Below are 22,870 nucleotides of genomic sequence, written 5' to 3' on the forward strand. Positions count from 1 at the left end.
CCCCCCCCCCAAGGTGCCGATACGATATGTATAGCGTTTCCCACGATTCTATATGTATTGCAATTCGATGTTCCAAACATATTGCTCATCATATGTCTGCTGCAGAGGGCCAAAAATAATATGGCAATTGTTGTCACAACTATACGATGTATCGTCAAACATAATTTCCCAATATCTAACTGTATTGACGCCTCCCATCACCAGTAGGCATATGACAAATATAAGCGTAGTTAAAAGTGGTTCTTTCCGTGATGAGTCATTTTTTTTCTTGAGACATTGATCCGTCAATTGCTCAAATCACATTTTATTGGTCACATTCGAGTGTTTAGCAGATGTCATTGCGGGTGTAGTGAAATGCTTGTGTTGTGTAGCTCCAACGGTGCAGTAATATCTAACAAGTAATGTCTAACAATTTCACGACAATACACACACACACACACACACACAACTAGATAGACTAACATACAGTAGAATAGACTAAGATACAGTAGAACAGACTAAGATACAGTAGAACAGACTAACATACAGTAGAACAGACTAAGATACAGTAGAACAGACTAAGATACAGTAGAACAGACTAAGATACAGTAGAACAGACTAACACACAGTAGAATAGACTACGATACAGTAGAATAGACTACGATACAGTAGAACAGACTAAGATACAGTAGAACAGACTAAGACACAGTAGAATAGACTACGATACAGTAGAACAGACTAAGAAACAGTAGAACAGACTAAGATACAGTAGAACAGACTAAGATACTGTAGAACAGACTAAGATACAGTAGAACAGACTAAAATACAGTAGAACAGACTAACACACAGTAGAATAGACTACGATACAGTAGAATAGACTACGATACAGTAGAATAGACTACGATACAGTAGAACAGACTAAGACACAGTAGAACAGACTAAGACACAGTAGAACAGACTAAGACACAGTAGAACAGACTAAGACACAGTAGAACAGACTAAGATACAGTAGAACAGACTAAGATACAGTAGAACAGACTAAGATACAGTAGAACAAACACACAGTAGAACAGACTAACACACAGTAGACCAGACTAAGACACAGTAGAACAGACTAAGATACAGTAGAACAGACTAACACACAGTAGAATAGACTACGATACAGTAGAATAGACTACGATACAGTAGAATAGACTAAGACACAGTAGAACAGACTAAGACGCAGTAGAACAGACTAAGACGCAGTAGAACAGACTAAGACACAGTAGAACAGACTAACACACAGTAGACCAGACTAAGACACAGTAGAACAGACTAAGATACAGTAGAACAGACTAACACACAGTAGAATAGACTACGATACAGTAGAATAGACTACGATACAGTAGAATAGACTAAGACACAGTAGAACAGACTAAGACACAGTAGAACAGACTAAGATACAGTAGAACAGACTAAGATACAGTAGAACAGACTAACACACAGTAGACCAGACTAAGACACAGTAGAACAGACTAAGATACAGTAGAACAGACTAACACACAGTAGAATAGACTACGATACAGTAGAATAGACTACGATGCAGTAGAATAGACTAAGACGCAGTAGAATAGACTAAGACGCAGTAGAACAGACTAAGACGCAGTAGAACAGACTAAGACGCAGTAGAACAGACTAAGACGCAGTAGAACAGACTAAGACACAGTAGAACAGACTAAGATACAGTAGAACAGACTAAGATACAGTAGAACAGACTAAGATACAGTAGAACAGACTAAGACACAGTAGAACAGACTAAGACACAGTAGAACAGACTAAGACACAGTAGAACAGACTAAGACACAGTAGAACAGACTAAGACACAGTAGAACAGACTAACATACAGTAGAACAGACTAAGATACAGTAGAACAGACTAAGATACAGTAGAACAGACTAAGATACAGTAGAACCGACTAAGATACAGTAGAACAGACTAAGATACAGTAGAACAGACTAAGATACAGTAGAACCGACTAAGATACAGTAGAACCGACTAAGATACAGTAGAACCGACTAAGATACAGTAGAACCGACTAAGATACAGTAGAACCGACTAAGATACAGTAGAACCGACTAAGATACAGTAGAACCGACTAAGATACAGTAGAACCGACTAAGATACAGTAGAACCGACTAAGACACAGTAGAACAGACTAACACACAGTAGACCAGACTAAGATACAGTAGAACAGACTAAGATACAGTAGAACAAACACACAGTAGACCAGACTAAGATACAGTAGAATAGACTAACACACAGTAGAACAGACTAAGATACAGTAGAACAGACTAAGATACAGTAGAACAAACACACAGTAGAACAGACTAAGACACAGTAGAACAGACTAAGACACAGTAGAACAGACTAAGACACAGTAGAACAGACTAAGACACAGTAGAACAGACTAAGACACAGTAGAACAGACTAAGACACAGTAGAACAGACTAAGACACAGTAGAACAGACTAAGACACAGTAGAACAGACTAAGATACAGTAGAACAGACTAAGATACAGTAGAACAGACTAAGATACAGTAGAACAGACTAAGATACAGTAGAACAGACTAAGATACAGTAGAACAGACTAAGACACAGTAGAACCGACTAAGACACAGTAGAACCGACTAAGATACAGTAGAACAGACTAAGATACAGTAGAACCGACTAAGATACAGTAGAACCGACTAAGATACAGTAGAACAGACTAAGACACAGTAGAACAGACTAAGACACAGTAGAACAGACTAACACAGTAGAACAGACTAAGACACAGTAGAACAGACTAAGACACAGTAGAACAGACTAAGACACAGTAGACCAGACTAAGACACAGTAGACCAGACTAAGATACAGTAGAACAGACTAAGACACAGTAGAACAGACTAAGACACAGTAGAACAGACTAAGACACAGTAGAACAGACTAAGACACAGTAGAACAGACTAAGACACAGTAGAACAGACTAAGACACAGTAGAACAGACTAACATACAGTAGAACAGACTAAGATACAGTAGAACAGACTAAGATACAGTAGAACAGACTAAGATACAGTAGAACCGACTAAGATACAGTAGAACCGACTAAGATACAGTAGAACCGACTAAGATACAGTAGAACCGACTAAGATACAGTAGAACCGACTAAGATACAGTAGAACAGACTAAGATACAGTAGAACCGACTAAGATACAGTAGAACAGACTAAGACACAGTAGAACAGACTAACACACAGTAGACCAGACTAAGATACAGTAGAACAGACTAAGATACAGTAGAACAAACACACAGTAGAATAGACTAACACACAGTAGAACAGACTAAGATACAGTAGAACAGACTAAGATACAGTAGAACAAACACACAGTAGAACAGACTAAGACACAGTAGAACAGACTAAGACACAGTAGAACAGACTAAGACACAGTAGAACAGACTAAGACACAGTAGAACAGACTAAGACACAGTAGAACAGACTAAGACACAGTAGAACAGACTAACACATAGTAGAACAGACTAAGATACAGTAGAACAGACTAAGATACAGTAGAACAGACTAAGATACAGTAGAACAGACTAAGATACAGTAGAACAGACTAAGACACAGTAGAACCGACTAAGATACAGTAGAACAGACTAAGATACAGTAGAACAGACTAAGATACAGTAGAACAGACTAAGATACAGTAGAACCGACTAAGATACAGTAGAACCGACTAAGATACAGTAGAACAGACTAAGACACAGTAGAACAGACTAACACAGTAGAACAGACTAACACAGTAGAACAGACTAACACAGTAGACCAGACTAAGACACAGTAGACCAGACTAAGATACAGTAGAACAGACTAACACACAGTAGAACAGACTAAGATACAGTAGAATAGACTAAGATACAGTAGAATAGACTAAGATACAGTAGAATAGACTAAGACACAGTAGAATAGACTAAGACACAGTAGAACAGACTGAGACACAGTAGAACAGACTGAGATACAGTAGAACAGACTGAGATACAGTAGAACAGACTGAGATACAGTAGAATAGACTGAGATACAGTAGAATAGACTGAGATACAGTAGAATAGACTGAGATACAGTAGAATAGACTAAGATACAGTAGAACAGACTAAGACACAGTAGAACAGACTAAGACACAGTAGAACAGACTAAGACACAGTAGAACAGACTAACACACAGTAGAATAGACTGAGATACAGTAGAACAGACTGAGATACAGTAGAACAGACTAACACACAGTAGAACAGTCTGAGATACAGTAGAACAGACTAACACACAGTAGAATAGACTAAGATACAGTAGAACAGACTAAGATACAGTAGAACAGACTAACACAGTAGAACAGACTGAGATACAGTAGAACAGACTAAGATACAGTAGAACAGACTTACACACAGTAGAATAGACTAAGATACAGTAGAATAGACTAAGACACAGTAGAATAGACTAAGACACAGTAGAACAGACTGAGATACAGTAGAACAGACTAAGATACAGTAGAACAGACTAACACACAGTAGAATAGACTAAGATACAGTAGAACAGACTGAGATACAGTAGAACAGACTAAGATACAGTAGAACAGACCAACACACAGTAGAACAGACTGAGATACAGTAGAACAGACTAAGATACAGTAGAACAGACTAACACACAGTAGAATAGACTAAGACACAGTAGAACAGACTAACACACAGTAGAACAGACTAACACACAGTAGAACAGACTGAGATACAGTAGAACAGACTAAGATACAGTAGAACAGACTAAGATACAGTAGAACAGACTAACACACAGTAGAACAGACTAAGATACAGTAGAACAGACTAAGATACAGTAGAACAGACTAAGACACAGTAGAACAGACTAAGACACAGTAGAACAGACTAAGATACAGTAGAACAGACTAACACACAGTAGAACAGACTAACACACAGTAGAACAGACTAACACAGTAGAACAGACTGAGATACAGTAGAACAGACTAAGATACAGTAGAACAGACTAAGATACAGTAGAACAGACTAAGACACAGTAGAACAGACTAAGATACAGTAGAACAGACTAACACACAGTAGAACAGACTAACACACAGTAGAACAGACTAACACACAGTAGAACAGACTAACACAGTAGAACAGACTAACACAGTAGAACAGACTAAGATACAGTAGAACAGACTAACACACAGTAGAACAGACTAAGATACAGTAGAACAGACTAAGATACAGTAGAACAGACTAAGATACAGTAGAACAGACTAAGATACAGTAGAACAGACTAAGATACAGTAGAACAGACTAACACACAGTAGAACAGACTAAGATACAGTAGAACAGACTACGACACAGTAGAACAGACTAAGACACAGTAGAACAGACTGAGATACAGTAGAACAGACTAAGATACAGTAGAACAGACTAACACACAGTAGAATAGACTAACACACAGTAGAACAGACTGAGATACAGTAGAACAGACTGAGATACAGTAGAACAGACTAAGATACAGTAGAACAGACTAACACACAGTAGAACAGACTGAGATACAGTAGAACAGACTGAGATACAGTAGAACAGACTAAGATACAGTAGAACAGACTAACACACAGTAGAACAGACTAACACACAGTAGAACAGACTGAGATACAGTAGAACAGACTGATACAGTAGAACAGACTGAGATACAGTAGAACAGACTAAGATACAGTAGAACAAACACACAGTAGACCAGACTAAGATACAGTAGAATAGACTAAGACACAGTAGAATAGACTAAGACACCGTAGAACAGACTAAGATACGGTAGAACAGACTAAGATACAGTAGAACAGACTACGATACAGTAGAATAGACTAAGATACAGTAGAATAGACTAAGACACAGTAGAACAGACTAAGACACAGTAGAATAGACTAAGACACAGTAGAACAGACTGAGATACAGTAGAACAGACTAACACACAGTAGAATAGACTAAGATACAGTAGAATAGACTAAGATACAGTAGAACAGACTGAGATACAGTAGAACAGACTAAGATACAGTAGAACAGACTGAGATACAGTAGAACAGACTGAGATACAGTAGAACAGACTAAGATACAGTAGAACAGACTAAGATACAGTAGAACAGACTAACACACAGTAGAATAGACTAAGATACAGTAGAACAGACTAAGATACAGTAGAACAGACTAAGATACAGTAGAACAGACTAACACACAGTAGAACAGACTAACACACAGTAGAACAGACTAACACACAGTAGAACAGACTAACACACAGTAGAACAGACTGAGATACAGTAGAACAGACTAAGATACAGTAGAACAGACTAAGATACAGTAGAACAGACTAAGACACAGTAGAACAGACTAACACACAGTAGAACAGACTAACACACAGTAGAACAGACTAACACAGTAGAACAGACTGAGATACAGTAGAACAAACACACAGTAGAACAGACTAACACACAGTAGAACAGACTGAGATACAGTAGAACAGACTAACACACAGTAGAACAGACTAACACACAGTAGAACAGACTAATACACAGTAGAACAGACTGAGATACAGTAGAACAGACTAAGATACAGTAGAACAGACTAACACACAGTAGAACAGACTAAGATACAGTAGAACAGACTAAGATACAGTAGAACAGACTAAGATACAGTAGAACAGACTAAGACACAGTAGAACAGACTAAGACACAGTAGAACAGACTAACACACAGTAGAACAGACTAACACACAGTAGAACAGACTAACACACAGTAGAACAGACTAACACACAGTAGAACAGACTAAGATACAGTAGAACAGACTAAGATACAGTAGAACAGACTAACACACAGTAGAACAGACTAAGATACAGTAGAACAGACTACGACACAGTAGAACAGACTAAGACACAGTAGAACAGACTGAGATACAGTAGAACAGACTAAGATACAGTAGAACAGACTAACACACAGTAGAATAGACTAACACACAGTAGAACAGACTGAGATACAGTAGAACAGACTAAGATACAGTAGAACAGACTAAGATACAGTAGAACAGACTAACACACAGTAGAACAGACTAACACACAGTAGAACAGACTAACACACAGTAGAACAGACTGAGATACAGTAGAACAGACTGAGATACAGTAGAACAGACTAACACACAGTAGAACAGACTAACACACAGTAGAACAGACTAACACACAGTAGAACAGACTACGACACAGTAAAACAGACTAAGACACAGTAGACTAAGATACAGTAGAACAGACTAAGATACAGTAGAACAAACACACAGTAGACCAGACTAAGATACAGTAGAATAGACTAAGACACAGTAGAATAGACTAAGACACAGTAGAACAGACTAAGATACGGTAGAACAGACTAAGATACAGTAGAACAGACTACGATACAGTAGAATAGACTAAGATACAGTAGAATAGACTAAGACACAGTAGAACAGACTAAGACACAGTAGAACAGACTAAGACACGGTAGAACAGACTAAGATACGGTAGAACAGACTAAGATACGGTAGAACAGACTACGATACAGTAGAATAGACTAAGATACAGTAGAATAGACTAAGACACAGTAGAACAGACTAAGACACAGTAGAACAGACTAAGACACGGTAGAACAGACTAAGACACGGTAGAACAGACTAAGATACGGTAGAACAGACTAAGATACAGTAGAACAGACTAAGATACAGTAGAACAGACTACGATACAGTAGAACAGACTACGACACAGTAGAACAGACTAAGATACAGTAGAACAGACTAACACACAGTAGAATAGACTAACACACAGTAGAACAGACTGAGATACAGTAGAACAGACTAAGATACAGTAGAACAGACTAAGATACAGTAGAACAGACTAACACACAGTAGAACAGACTAACACACAGTAGAACAGACTAACACACAGTAGAACAGACTAACACACAGTAGAACAGACTGAGATACAGTAGAACAGACTGAGATACAGTAGAACAGACTAACACACAGTAGAACAGACTAACACACAGTAGAACAGACTAACACACAGTAGAACAGACTACGACACAGTAAAACAGACTAAGACACAGTAGACTAAGATACAGTAGAACAGACTAAGATACAGTAGAACAAACACACAGTAGACCAGACTAAGATACAGTAGAATAGACTAAGACACAGTAGAATAGACTAAGACACAGTAGAACAGACTAAGATACGGTAGAACAGACTAAGATACAGTAGAACAGACTACGATACAGTAGAATAGACTAAGATACAGTAGAATAGACTAAGACACAGTAGAACAGACTAAGACACAGTAGAACAGACTAAAACACGGTAGAACAGACTAAGATACGGTAGAACAGACTAAGATACGGTAGAACAGACTACGATACAGTAGAATAGACTAAGATACAGTAGAATAGACTAAGACACAGTAGAACAGACTAAGACACAGTAGAACAGACTAAGACACGGTAGAACAGACTAAGACACGGTAGAACAGACTAAGATACGGTAGAACAGACTAAGATACAGTAGAACAGACTAAGATACAGTAGAACAGACTACGATACAGTAGAACAGACTACGACACAGTAGAACAGACTAAGACACAGTAGAACAGACTAAGATACAGTAGAACAGACTAAGATACAGTAGAACAGACTAAGATACAGTAGAACAGACTAAGATACAGTAGAACAGACTAAGATACAGTAGAATAGACTAAGATACAGTAGAATAGACTAAGATACAGTAGAACAGACTAAGATACAGTAGAACAGACTAAGATACAGTAGAACAGACTAAGATACAGTAGAACAGACTAAGATACAGTAGAACAGACTAAGATACAGTAGAATAGACTAAGATACAGGAGAACAGACTAACATACAGTAGAATAGACTAAGACACAGTAGAATAGGTGACTCCACTTAGACCAGAGAGACTGTCAACTTTCTCTAGACAGGGTTCCTCAAATCAGAGCTTTGATGTCTTGAGTAGTTCTGGTTTTATTTGAATAATGTTCACTAATTGGCCAAAGATTCCGGTCACCCAGAGTCCCAGTTAAGCCATTTCCTGGTCCCTCATTATTTTAAGCTTCACTAAAACTCTGTATTTATATGGTGATTACATGGTAGGTAGAACTTTGCACGGTGTGTGTGTGACCACGGTGTGTGTGTGACCACGGTGTGTGTGTGACCACGGGGTGTGTGTGACCACGGGGTGTGTGAGACCACGGGGTGGGTGACCACGGGGAGGGTGACCACGGGGCGGGTGACCACGGGGAGGGTGACCACGGGGTTTTGCACAATTGTTCCATTATAGTTTCTTCATGTTTCAAATGCCTTTTTGCCCAATTCCTTACTCTATTGAAGGTCTGACACATTTGTATTGGGAAAGGCGATATGACCCATAGTGATGTGCGGGTTGACTTAAAACCCGCTGTCCCTGTGGTTATATCCGCAGGCGGGTTTAAAAAAACGATACCATAAAAAAAAATCTAAAAATGTATAATTATTGTGCAATTTTATATCTATAGGCCACATCAAGGTTTTTCCCCTCTCATTATTTTAGGCTATCTGGCATAGTGCGTAAGCCTAACCCGTAGGACCTAACTGTACGCGTGCCAAATAATCTACACGCCAATCGCCAAATGGTTTTGGGAACAGGCAGAAAAAGTGATCGTCGATCCACAGAGGCAAAAAAAAAGGGACATTGTCGGAGTTTAATTCAATAAGAGAAAAGCTGGGAAACGGAGAGTTAAGAATAGAGTGATGTTGAGGCGGTGGTGAGAGAGGATGATGGTAGTGCTTCAAATAGTCCTATGACACGTCAAAGGGAACTGAGGCCTACTGTTCAGATGGGTTAAACTGACTCTGAAATCAGGACTCTTGACTGTAGGTCTATAACCTCTCACATCGCCTTACTATTAACTCCTGCAGAATGAAGTGTTTATTGCAGTACAATGACACACACCAAAGGGAGGCTATGTGTTTTGGACAGAAGTGGAGAAATATGTTTTATTTTTTATTTTTGCCATCTTGGGAGAATGCAAATGCAATTATTTAGCGTCTGTAGAGGTGCTGTCTTTCAGCATCCAAGCTGATAGTATTTTAACCACATAAAATATGCATCCAAGGAGAACTGATATCTTATCAGAAACATGTTGGGTCATTTTCACAGCTTTTCTGTTTCCTTACAACCGGTCAAACTGATGTCATTTGGAAACCTAGCACAGAAAATCTTTCCATTTTTTTTAACATTTTTTATTTATTTTTGATCCAGACGGTTAACTACGGCTTTTGAGTTATTGCATTTTCTCCCCGGTCAATTAAAAAATGATCTTTTGCTCTGCAAAAGAGGAAGAAATGACAGAGAAACGTATCGACGTCAACTAGCTTGAAGCATTCACATTCTATCCCTTTATGACGTCATTCTGTTGAGGAAGAGTTGATTTAGTCTTCTGTAGGGCAACATGCAATGACAGAAGAGAAGCTGCATCTATCTAATTATAGACAAAGTCGACTAACAAATAGCCTACTGAAATGTCTGGAATTATAAGCAGAAACATCTAATTTAGGCCCCCCAAAAATCATGCACCACCTGTCAAAAAATGGTGCACCCCCCTGTCAAAAAATGGTGCACCCCCCTGTCAAAACATGGTGCACCCCCCTGTCAAAAAGTAATTCCGCCGTCTCTGACTGTAGCCAACAGAGCATGTTCTATATTAGCAGGTTAGGGTCGGGTGTGGCCTCTGATTTCCACTTCATCACATGTATAGTCGGGCAGTTACGTGTGGGTTATTAGCAATTGCGTGTGGGTGCAGGTGACCAAACAGCTGACCCACACACCACTAAGGACCCACACTGAAACTCTATGGTTTATGTAGCAAGTACAGAAGACACAGCCATATGCTTCCCTGCACGCTGGTACACAAGAAACCGTGTTAGATATTCTGTGGTCTGAACCTGTCTTGTTTGTCCTGTTTCCAGTTCAACTTTGTGGGGAAGATTCTTGGCCCTCAGGGCAACACAATCAAACGCCTTCAGGAAGAGACTGGGGCCAAGATCTCTGTACTGGGCAAAGGTTCCATGAGGGACAAGGCGAAGGTGAGTGATCTGGCATGTTACACACACACCTGGCATGTTACACACACACCTGGCATGTTACACACACACCTGGCATGTTACACACACACCTGGCATGTTACACACACACACACACACACACCTGGCATGTTACACACACACACACACACACACACACACACACACACACACACACACACACACACACACACACACACACACACACACACACACACACACACACACACACACACACCTGGCAAATTAAACACACACACACACACACACACACACACACACACACACACACACACACACACACACACACACACACACACACACACACACCTGGCATGTTATACACACCTGGCATGTTACACACCTGGCATGTTATACACACCTGGCATGTTATACACACCTGGCATGTTATACACACCTGGCATGTTATACACACCTGGCATGTTATACCCACCTGGCATGTTATACACACCTGGCATGTTACACACACAGACCCAGACCGAGGTGGCTTGTCTTCCTCAATAAGCTCTCTAACTGTCCTGTGTTGTTGTGTTTCAGGAGGAGGGTCAGAGGAAAGGTGGTGAGCCCAAGTACGCACACCTGTCTATGGAGCTGCATGTCTTCATCGAGGTGTTTGCCCCCGTGCCCGAGGCTTATCTACGCATGGCACACGCCATGGAGGAAGTCAAGAAGTTCCTGTTTCCTGTGAGTGGAATTAGACTTTTATTAAGTGTGGTGGTTCTGTAAGTTCCAGTTCTTTTATTTTCCTTGTCTGCCCCTAAAATAAATAATTAAAGGTACAAGTTGAAACCAAATAAGGTTCTTGAGAGCGGTGCTATACGGGAACCATTTTAGTGTCTCTGAAGAACCACAAAATGGGAAGGTTCTATGAAGAACCAAACAAAACCAGTAATGTTTCGGCCCTCTAGGACCAGAGTTGCTGTATGGTTCATTTGCATATTTCCCAGGGTGCCATTTCAAGTGAATCTTCAAGTGATCATGAACACCATGACGGTGTTTGCTAGTGACAGAGACATGATTGTTGCATTCATTTTTAGTCTTTTGGCCTTCACCAAGTGAGCTCCTAAGTGAATATGTTGTCATTAAAAGTACAATACATATTTCATAAAGCCTTCTTTTAAGGGCCTAGTTTTACCCTAATACAGTGGCCTGAAACTCATAGTTTACTCCCTTTTTAAGGGCCTAGTTTACAGGCTCCATGAAACTGAAAATCGCATTATACTGGCTTGCGAAGTGATGTGTAATTCCTATTGACATCCACCCAGAGTGGGGATATCCAACATTTGGATTTGTTATTCACCTGCAACATGCATTCAGAATGACTGCCAGGGTATGATTTTAAATATCACACTACATACACCATATAAACTGGAACTAGCATTTCAGTAACGGGTGCTATAAATCCAAGTAACAGATCGGATTATTTTTGAAAAATGCTTTTATATTTAGGGGCTCCCAAGTGGCGCAGCGGTCTAAGACACTGCATCTAGATGCGTCACTACAGATCCTGGTTCGATTCCAAGCGGTGATGGGGAGTCCCATAGGGCGGCACACAATTGGCCCAGCGTCGTCCGGGTTAGGGGAGGGTTAAGCCGGGGTAGGCTGTCATTGTAAAATAAGAATTTGTTCTTAACTTACTTAAAGATTAAATAAAAAATATTTGAGAAGCATAACATTAATTAATCAATCAATGTACCTGCAGAAACAGATATTGAAACAAACACTTCTAAAAATCAGCCTGCAATAAAGCATGCTGGGAAATATGATGCGTGGTTAAACTCTGGTTACTAACACCAACACTGGGGTTCTTTCTACACCACCTGAGTGTTAATTTAACTCTTGAATCGACACTAGAAACGTCACACTGAAAAAAAAAACACTAGCTAAGACTGCCCAATTTGCTGTGTCCTATGAAAGGGACACATCTGCAGTGTAACGGCATTCCTCCTCCTCTTCATCTTCGGACGAAGAGGAGGAGTATTGAGGGAACCAAGGCGCAGCGTAGAGAACAGACATATTTTATTAACGAAACACGAACTTGATTAAACTAACAAAACAACAAACAGTGTAGACAGACCTAGACGACGTACTTACATAAAACAAGAAAACGCACGAATAGGAACATAGGCTACACAAACCGAACAAATCGTAAACAGTCCCACGTGGTGTACAGACACAGACACGGAAGACAATCACCCACAACGAACACTGTGACAACGCCTACCTAAATATGACTCTTAATTAGAGGAACGCCAAACACCTGCCTCTAATTAAGAGCCATACCAGGCAACCCAAAAACCAACATAGAAACAAAAACATAGAATGCCCACCCAAACTCACGTCCTGACCAACTAACACATATAACAAACTAACAGAAATAGGTCAGGAACGTGACATAACCCCCCCCATAAGGTGCGAACTCTGGGCGCACCAGCACAAAGTCTAGGGGAGGGTCTGGGTGGGCATCTGACCACGGTGGTGGCTCAGGCTCCGGGCGAGGTCCCCACCCCACCATAATCAATCCTAACCTCCCTCTCCCCCTAAAAATGTCCACCCTCAATTTACCCCCACAAAATCCTCTTAGTAACATCAATGACAGGGACAGCACCGGGACAGAGAGATAAATCAAGACAGAGGGATAGCACCAGACAGAGGGATAGATCAGAAAATAGAGGTAGCTCAAGATAGAGAGGGAGATCAGGATAGAGGGGCAACTCCGGACTGAAAGGCAGCTCCGGACAGAGAGACAGCTCTGGACTGATGGGCAGTTCTGGGTATATAGCCGTTTCTGGCTGAAGGGCAGCTCATGGCTGACTGACGAATCTGGACGCTCATGGCAGGCTGACGGCTCTCGACGCTCATGGCTGGCTGACGGCTCTCGACGCTCATGGCTGGCTGACGGCTCTCGACGCTCATGGCTGGCTGACGGCTCTCGACGCTCATGGCAGGCTGACGGCTCTCGACGCTCATGGCAGGCTGACGGCTCTCGACGCTCATGGCAGGCTGACGGCTCTCGACGCTCATGGCAGGCTGACGGCTCTCGACGCTCATGGCAGGCTGACGGCTCTCGACGCTCATGGCAGGCTGACGGCTCTCGACGCTCATGGCAGGCTGACGGCTCTCGACGCTCATGGCAGGCTGACGGCTCTCGACGCTCATGGCAGGCTGACGGCTCTCGACGCTCATGGCAGGCTGACGGCTCTCGACGCTCATGGCTCGCTGGCGGCTCTGGCTGCTCATGGCTCGCTGGCGGCTCTGGCAGATCCTGTCTGGTTGGCGGCTCTGGCGGATCCTGTCTGGTTGGCGGCTCTAGCGGCTCCTGTCTGGCGGGCGGCTCTAGCGGCTCCTGTCTGGCGGGCGGCTCTAGCGGCTCCTGTCTGGCGGGCGGCTCTAGCGGCTCCTGTCTGGCGGGCGGCTCTAGCGGCTCCTGTCTGGCGGACGGCTCTAGCGGTTCCTGTCTGGCGGACGGCTCTGTAGGCTCATGGCAGACGGGCGGCTTTGCAGGCTCATTGCAGACGGATGGCTCAGACGGCGCTGGGGAGACGGATGGCTCAGATGGCGCTGGGGAGACGGATGGCTCAGATGGCGCTGGGGAGACGGATGGCTCAGATGGCGCTGGGGAGACGGATGGCTCAGATGGCGCTGGGGAGACGGATGGCTCAGATGGCGCTGGGGAGACGGATGGCTCAGATGGCGCTGGGGAGACGGATGGCTCAGATGGCGCTGGGGAGACGGATGGCTTAGATGGCGCTGGGGAGACGGATGGCTCTGGCCGGATAAGGCGCACTGTAGACCTGGTGCGTGGTGCCGGAACTGGAGGCACCGGGCTAAGGACACGCACCTTCATACTAGTGCGGGGAGCAGGGACAGGGCACACTGGACTCTCAAAGCCCACTCTATACCTGGTGCGTGGTACCGGCACTGGTGGCACCGGGCTGAGGGCAAGCACATCAGGATTAGTAGGGGGAGAAGAAACAGTGTGTACAGGGCTCTGGAGACGCACAGGAGGCTTAGTGCGTGGTGCCGGAACTGGAGGCACCGAACTGGATACACGCACTACAGGGAGAGTGCATGGAGGAGGAACAGGGCTCTGGAAACGCACTGGTAGCCTAGTGCGTAGTGTAGGCACTGTAGGTACTAGGCTGGGGCGGGGAGGTGGCGCCGGAAATACCGGACCGTGCAGGCGTACTGGCTCTCTTGAGCATTGAGCCTGCCCAACCTTACCTGGTTGAATGCTCCCGGTCGCCCGACCAGTGCGGGGAGGTGGAATAACCCGCACCGGGCTATGTAGGCGAACCGGGGAAACCATGCGTAAGGCAGGTGCCATGTATGCCGGCCCGAGGAGACGCACTGGAGACCAGACGCGTTGAGCCGGCCTCATGACACCTGGCTCAATGCCCAATCTAGCCCTACCAGTGCGGGGAGGTGGAATAACCCGCACTGGGCTATGCACTCGTACAGGAGACACCGTGCGCTCTACTGCGTAACACGGCGCCTGCCCGTACTCCCGCTCTCCACGGTAAGCCTGGGAAGTGGGCGCAGGTCTCCTACCTGCCCTTGGCCCACTACCTCTTAGCCCCCCCCCAAGAAATTTTTGGGTGTTACTCACGGGCTTTTTGGGCTTCCGTGCAAGACGCGTCCCCTCATAACTCCGGTTCCCTTCTCCGGTAGCCTCTGCTCTCCTCAGTGCCTCCAGCTGTTCCCATGGACGGTGATTCACTTTAGCCCATGGTCCTTCTCCGTTAAATACTTGCTCCCAACTCCACAAGTCCTGTATACTCTCCCGTTGCTCGAAATTCCGCTGCTTGGCTCTGGATTGGTGGGTGATTCTGTAACGGCATTCCTCCTCCTCTTCATCTTCGGACGAAGAGGAGGAGTATTGAGGGAACCAAGGCGCAGCGTAGAGAACAGACATATTTTATTAACGAAACACGAACTTGATTAAACTAACAAAAACAACAAACAGTGTAGACAGACCTAGACGACGTACTTACATAAAACAAGAAAACGCACGAATAGGAACATAGGCTACACAAACCGAACAAACCGTAAACAGTCCCGCGTGGTGTACAGACACAGACACGGAAGACAATCACCCACAACGACCACTGTGACAACGCCTACCTAAATATGACTCTTAATTAGAGGAACGCCAAACACCTGCCTCTAATTAAGAGCCATACCAGGCAACCCAAAAACCAAAATAGAAACAAAAACATAGAATGCCCACCCAAACTCACGTCCTGACCAACTAACACATATAACAAACTAACAGAAATAGGTCAGGAACGTGACATGCAGGCTTCCATACATTTTCAAGAACCTTCTAGAATTCTGAAGAACCATTGATGCCACGTCAGGAACCCCACGCTTCACTCAAAGGTTATTTTTATCGGGCAAGAGTTCTCCAAGGAACCTTAAAAGCTGAGGAAGAACCATTTAAGAAACAGTGTACCATGTCAAGGTCGTGATAAGTTGCAAAAACTGTAGTATTTTTATTAGGCAAGTGCAGGTTACTTTTCAAGACACAAATATATATATATATATATATTTGTTTTTCATTATTTGTATGAAATGGTTCTGATACCTAAACAGTTATCAAATGCTATTGATTGGTCTGTTTGAACAGTTTGACACGATACACAAAGCAAGCACCACGTCATTCGATGGACTGACCGATGATGTGTCTGCTTACCTGGAATAACCAGCCTTGACAGGGCAGTGAGCCTGAGCCGATAAACGATAGGCTTAAAAAGAATTGGGTCACTTTCACCGTGCCTGCAGCGTGCCCCCATATGGCTCTAAATATCCGTAAGCCTCCTGTGTTAGAAGAGGAGGGCAAGTGCTGCCCAGAGACACTCCTCTAACTGCCGAGTTACACTGGGGCATCTGGAAAATAGTAGGCTTCTAACTGCTTCTCTGGCTCCGTAGCTATGCCAGCATGAGCGAAATTCCTGAAAATAGAATAGAGCATCGTTTTACTGTTCAGTGCGAACCTCTTGCGAAGCTGTGTTGCTTATTCCCAGGTTTCATTGAAATTAGCAGTTTACTCATACAGGTTGTGAAGGCGTTTGTTCGGCATAGGCTAAGATCATAGCACCGATACTACAACAAAAATGGTACCTATAATATTTAGAAAAATTCTTAGAAACGTTTTGCATATGGAGGTTGCTGTTATCCTATCCTTGTTTCTGAGGAGACCTTGAGTCACAGCATTCTGGGAAAATGTCCCCCAGCTCAACTCTGGTGGCCCATTCCTGGGGACTGCCATGTTGCCACTAATACTTTGGAAGGATTCCAAGCGAATTATGGTTGGAATTCTGGAAGCTGATGAACTCGTTTGAATATTGCTATCCTACAGATGTAGGATCTTAATTTGATCACCCTGTAGTTGCAGGAAATGTCCTGTACAGAAGGAAATGCAAAATTGTAGTGTATTTGAGGCTTCTAAAATTTGTTACTTCCATTTCTGACTTAATTTGCCCTAACTAAAAATTGATCAACCCCTACAAAAAGGTCCATGAATGATAATCCACGCAATAATTCACATTTCCTCTGACCGTAGGAATATTTTCCTGCTGTGAGAAATTGGTCAAAATGAATATCCTGTATCTGTAGCTATGCGGTATTTTGTTGTGACTTTACTTTCATTAATCTGATGACAGTTGATTTGATAAATAACAATGTATAGTTGTTACCTGATTTAAAATAAAAAATGTATAATGTAATAATTAACTCATTAGGAATTTGGGGCACCACGAGAGCGGTTGTTTAAAGTGTGACCATCCCCCGAATGAAACTCGAAAGGTCCTTACCTATCATATCCATAAAACAGTCAACATATTAAAAGTAAGAAATTTATTTACGCCGTTTATCTCTGTCGGAACCAGCCCTCCTTCGAAAGAGTGTTGGTTTGGCCTTTCAGTGGCACGCTTGTTTGTCCAAAAAGGGCCCCCCTCCTTTTCCCAGTCTTCTTTCTGCTGTTCATTCTGGACGATGCTCCTAGGGTAATGGTTAGCCAGCCGTGTCGACGGTTCCTTCCCGTCGGTGATGCGAGTCGGAGAATACAGTGATTTGAGAATAGTAGTAGGATGGGATGGTTTGAATAGTAGTAGTATGGTACCACTTAAATTCGCTTTTCTTGATATCTGACTTGGGACAGCTAATCAGCCATACTGGTGATTGTCTAGGAGATGAGCTTCTCTCCTACACCTCATGTTGATATTCAGTGTTCAGGACTCAGACCACTTTACACCCACAGCTGCAACCTGGCAATGTTCTGGTCTAGTATGTTAATTCTTAGCTCGTCCCTTTATGCACTCTGGTCGAAAAGGACGCTTCCATCAGGCTGGCACACTCTCTGAACTCACTCGGGGCGTGGCTACTTACCATGCAAAGGTATATGATAGCAAATGATCTCTTATGACTCCTTCAATTTACATTCCCATCTTAACAATAATACTTTCATCATTTGGCATATTATATGCACATAGTATTGGATGAAAACTTGACAGATAAAAGGGATATTCTTTCCAAGTTACAGTATTTTGTTTATACTGTTTTAATTGATATCACAAAATAAAAACCAACATGACATTAGTTTTCTACTGACCGTTCCCCACATTCAAATGCTAGAAATATTGTTCCAGTATTCACTTTTGAACGTATTTGAGTTTCGGCAGGAAAAGCCTGTTAACAAAGACATTCCTTTTGTTCATACTGGAGGGAGAGAAAGAGTCCCCTTCTGCTGTAATTTACAACAGGGTGTGAACTGTCAACTCCTCCAGCAGCTCCCTCCTCCCCCCCTCTGTGGGTGAGACAGGGTCTGGTTACTGTCATCCATCCTGCGGGGACGGGGGCTGGGATTAAAAATATAACATCAAATTAAAATATAGGACAGAACACACATCACGACAAGAGAGACACTACACAAAGACCTAAAACAACAACATAGCATGGCAGCAACACATGACAACACAGCATGGTAGCAACACAACATAACAACAACATGGTAGCAACACAATATGACAGCAGTATAACATGGTACAAACACGATTGGGAACAGACAACAGCACAAAGGGCAAGAAGGTAGAGACAACAATACATCACACAAAGCAGCCACAACTTTCAGTAAGAGTGTCCATGATTGAGTCTGAATGAAGAGATGGACATAAAACGGTCCAGTTTGAGTGTTTGTTGCAGCTCGATCCAGTCGCAAGTGGCAGCGAACTGAAAAGTGGAGCGACCCAGGGAGGTGTGTGCTTTGGGGACCTTTAACAGAATGTGACTGGCAGAACGGGTGTTGTATGTGGAGGACGAGGGCTGCAGTAGATATCTCAGATTGGGGGGAGCGAGTCCTGAGAGGGTTTTATAAATAAGCATCAACCAGTGGGTCTTGTGACAGGTTTACACAAATTACCAGTTTACAGGGGAGTATAGAGTGCAGTGATGTGTCCTATAAGAAGGAAATGGTGGTAAATCTGATGGCTGAATGGTAAAGAACATCTAGCTCCTTGAGAGCACCCTTACCTGCTGATCTATAATTTACGTCTCTATAATCTGGCATGGGTTGGATGGTCATCTGAATCAGGGTTTGTTTGGCAGCTGGGGTGAAAGAGGAGCGATTACGATAGAGGAAACCAAGTGTAGATTTAACTTTAGCCTGCAGTCTTTATATGTGCTGAGAGAAGGACAGTGTACCATCTAGCAATTCTCCCAGTCACTTGTAGGAGGTGACTACCTCAAGCTCTAAACCCTCAGAGGTAGTACTCACACCTGTGGGGAGAGGGGCATTCTTCTTACCAAACCACATGACATTTGTTTAGAAGGTGTTCAGAAAAAGGTTAAGGGTAGAGAAAGCTTGTTGGATAGTAAGAAAGCTTTGTTGTAAAGCTTTTAACGTCAGTTAACCAGTATAAGGTCAGTCAATCCAGGACAATTTCAAGAACTTTCAAAGTCTCTTCAAGTGCAGTCGCAAAAAACATGAAGCACTATGATGAAATTGGCTCTCATGAGGACCGCCACAGGAAAGGAAGACTCAGACTTACCTCTGCTGTAGAGGATATGTTCATTAGAGATACCAGCCTCAGAAATTACAGCCCAAATAAATGCTTCACAGAGATCAAGTAACAGACACATCTCAACATCAAATCTTCAGAAGAGACTGCGTGAATCAAGGCTTCATGGTCGAATTGCTGCAAAGCAACCACACCAATAAGAAGAAGAGACTTGCTTGTGCGAAGAAACACAAGCAATGGACATCTGGAAATCTGTCCTTTGGTCTGATGAGTCCAAATTTGAGATTTTTGGTTCCAACCGCCGTGTCTTTGTGAGACGCAGAGTAGGTGATCAGATGATCTCTGCATGTGTGGTTCCCACCGTGATGCATGGAGGAGGAGGTGTGATGATGTCGGGCTGCATTGCTGGTGACACTGTCAGTGATTTTATTTAGAATTCAAGGCACACTTAATCAGCATGGCTACCAAAGCATTCTGCAGCGATAAGCCATCCCATCTGGTTTGCGCTTAGTGGGACTATGATTTTGTTTTTCAACAGGACAATGACCAACAACACACCTCCAGGCTGTGTAAGGGCTATTTGACCAAGAAGGAGAGTGATGGAGTGCTGCATCAGATGACCTGGCCCCCCACAATCACCCGACCTCAAACCAATTGAGATGGTTTGGAATGAGTTGGACCGCAGAGTGAAGGAAAAGCAGCCAACAAGTGCTCAGCATATGTGGGAACTCCTTCAAGACTGTTGGAAAAGCATTCCAGGTGGTTGAGAGAATGCCAAGTGTGTGCAAAGCTGTCATCAAGGCATAGGGTGGCTACTTTGAAGAACCTCTAGTATATTTGGATTTAACACTTTGCTTACTAAATGATTCCATAGGTGTTATTTCACAGTTTTGATGTCTTCATTATTATTCTACAATGTAGAAAATAGTAAAATAAAGGAAAAACCCTTGAATGAGTAGGTGTTTCAAAATGTTAGACAGGTACTGTAGGTTAGCCTTGTTTGTTTGGTTCATATGGGTCAATGTAAAGCAGTGATTTGATGTAACAGTGTGATTTCCCAGACAGACTTGTTTAGATTGGAGTGCTCAGTATAACACCCATTAATTATCCCTCTGAAAATTATTCTAGGGTAGCGAGCTTCATTTGTCTCGTTTGAAGTGGATCGATTTTTTTTTCTAAGCTGGGGAAGGCAGTCTGTCTCTCTCCCTGCCCCCCCCAAACCGCCCCCCCCCCCAAACCCCCCCCTCTGTTAGTCTTAATTATTAGATAGCTTAGGTAGAAACGATCCAATGTATAGCAAAGTATTAACTGTCTAAATTGTTAAGCAAAGGCAATGCCGTGTTGCTCTTGGCCATGGATTAGTATATAATCAGACAAATGGTTTTCTGTGTGTTGTCACTCTAGAGATGAGTGGAGAACATGGCACCCTAAAGGGCTCTCTATTCCTTACATGATGCACGCAGTACTTTTGACCCGGGGCCCACAGTGCATAGTAGTGGGAACAGTATGAGGATGGTGGCGTTTTGAGACGTGACCTCGGATCGTGGTTCTACCCCCCAAAAATGACTCTCTCTGGAGAGAGACTACGTCCGATGCTTGGTGTGTGAAAGGTTCCCTACTGCAGGAGTATGTATCATTATTTATCTGTTGTATCTCCAATAAACAGAGGAAAATATGGAAGATTTACCACTAGAGTACATTCACTAGTTCTTTTACCTTGCCTATGTAGGGACGAGGGTGCTGCGTATACGCACACATACACACTTTGCGTGACACACACACAAACACACACATACACACTTTGCGTGACACACACACACACAAACACACACACACACACACACACTGTTTTAAAAGGCTCCATGAGACATGCTCTTTATTGCCTGCTGCCTTGCTCTTTTAGTCATTAGAGGAATGGTTTGTATTGAGCGGCTTAGTAATTACCTTTCCTCTCTTCCCTCCTTCCCTATCCTCCTTCCGTCTTTACTACCAACCCTCCTCCTGTCTGTCCTCTTGCTCTCTCTCTCTCTCTCTCTCTACCTTCTTTCTCTCTGTGCAGGACATGATGGATGACATCTGTCAGGAACAGTTCATGGAGATGGGTTATCTGAACGGGGGCCAGGAGCACGGGCCAGGGGCCCCACGAGGTAGAGGCGGACCACCGGGCCCCAGGGGCCGAGGAGGGCCACCGGGACAAACAGGGGCATCCAGGTAACCAGACAGACTCAGGATGACATTTATCAAGGTGGCTGATGACAATTCATTGTCTGGTCTATCTATGTCTGGTCTTCTTCTTTCCTTCTTTCTCTCTTCCTCCATCTCTCCAGGGGTAGAGGTATGCTCCCACGTGGAGGTGCCACAAGGGGAGGTGCGCCCCGCGGAGGGCCAGCCAGAGTTGGGGTAGTGAGGGGGGCACCGGCAGGAAGAGGGGGACCTCCAGCTGCCCCCGCCCGAGGGGCAGCAACGCCCCGAGCCAGACCCCCTGCCCCTGGGGGACCACCCAGGATGCCACCCCCACACCAACACGCCCCAGCACACGGACAATATGAGGAATATGTGAGTTAAAATATCAATTCATTTTTAAAATAACTGTTCGGTCCTTTATCATTCCATACATGAAACATGTATTATCCAATGACGTTTTAGAGTTGTAAGAT

General features: G+C 43.3%; 1 protein-coding gene across 3 annotated transcripts in view; it reads left to right on the forward strand.

The window, feature by feature from the left end:
• Window positions 1–22,870, forward strand: part of LOC129830686 (KH domain-containing, RNA-binding, signal transduction-associated protein 1-like) — a 48,757-nt gene that overhangs the window by 9,916 nt on the left and 15,971 nt on the right. For all 3 annotated transcript variants that reach the window (XR_008755619.1, XM_055893289.1, XM_055893290.1), the window contains exons 3-6: window positions 11,062–11,178; window positions 11,734–11,880; window positions 22,273–22,424; window positions 22,541–22,769. Coding sequence is in view for 2 of the 3 variants with exons in the window: in XM_055893289.1 (XP_055749264.1) it covers window positions 11,062–11,178; window positions 11,734–11,880; window positions 22,273–22,424; window positions 22,541–22,769 (645 nt within the window). In the remaining variant the exon portion in view is untranslated. The remainder of the gene's footprint in view (window positions 1–11,061; window positions 11,179–11,733; window positions 11,881–22,272; window positions 22,425–22,540; window positions 22,770–22,870) is intronic.

This window comes from Salvelinus fontinalis, chromosome 32 (assembly GCF_029448725.1).
Source record: "Salvelinus fontinalis isolate EN_2023a chromosome 32, ASM2944872v1, whole genome shotgun sequence".
In the NCBI taxonomy this organism is placed as follows: domain Eukaryota; kingdom Metazoa; phylum Chordata; class Actinopteri; order Salmoniformes; family Salmonidae; genus Salvelinus; species Salvelinus fontinalis.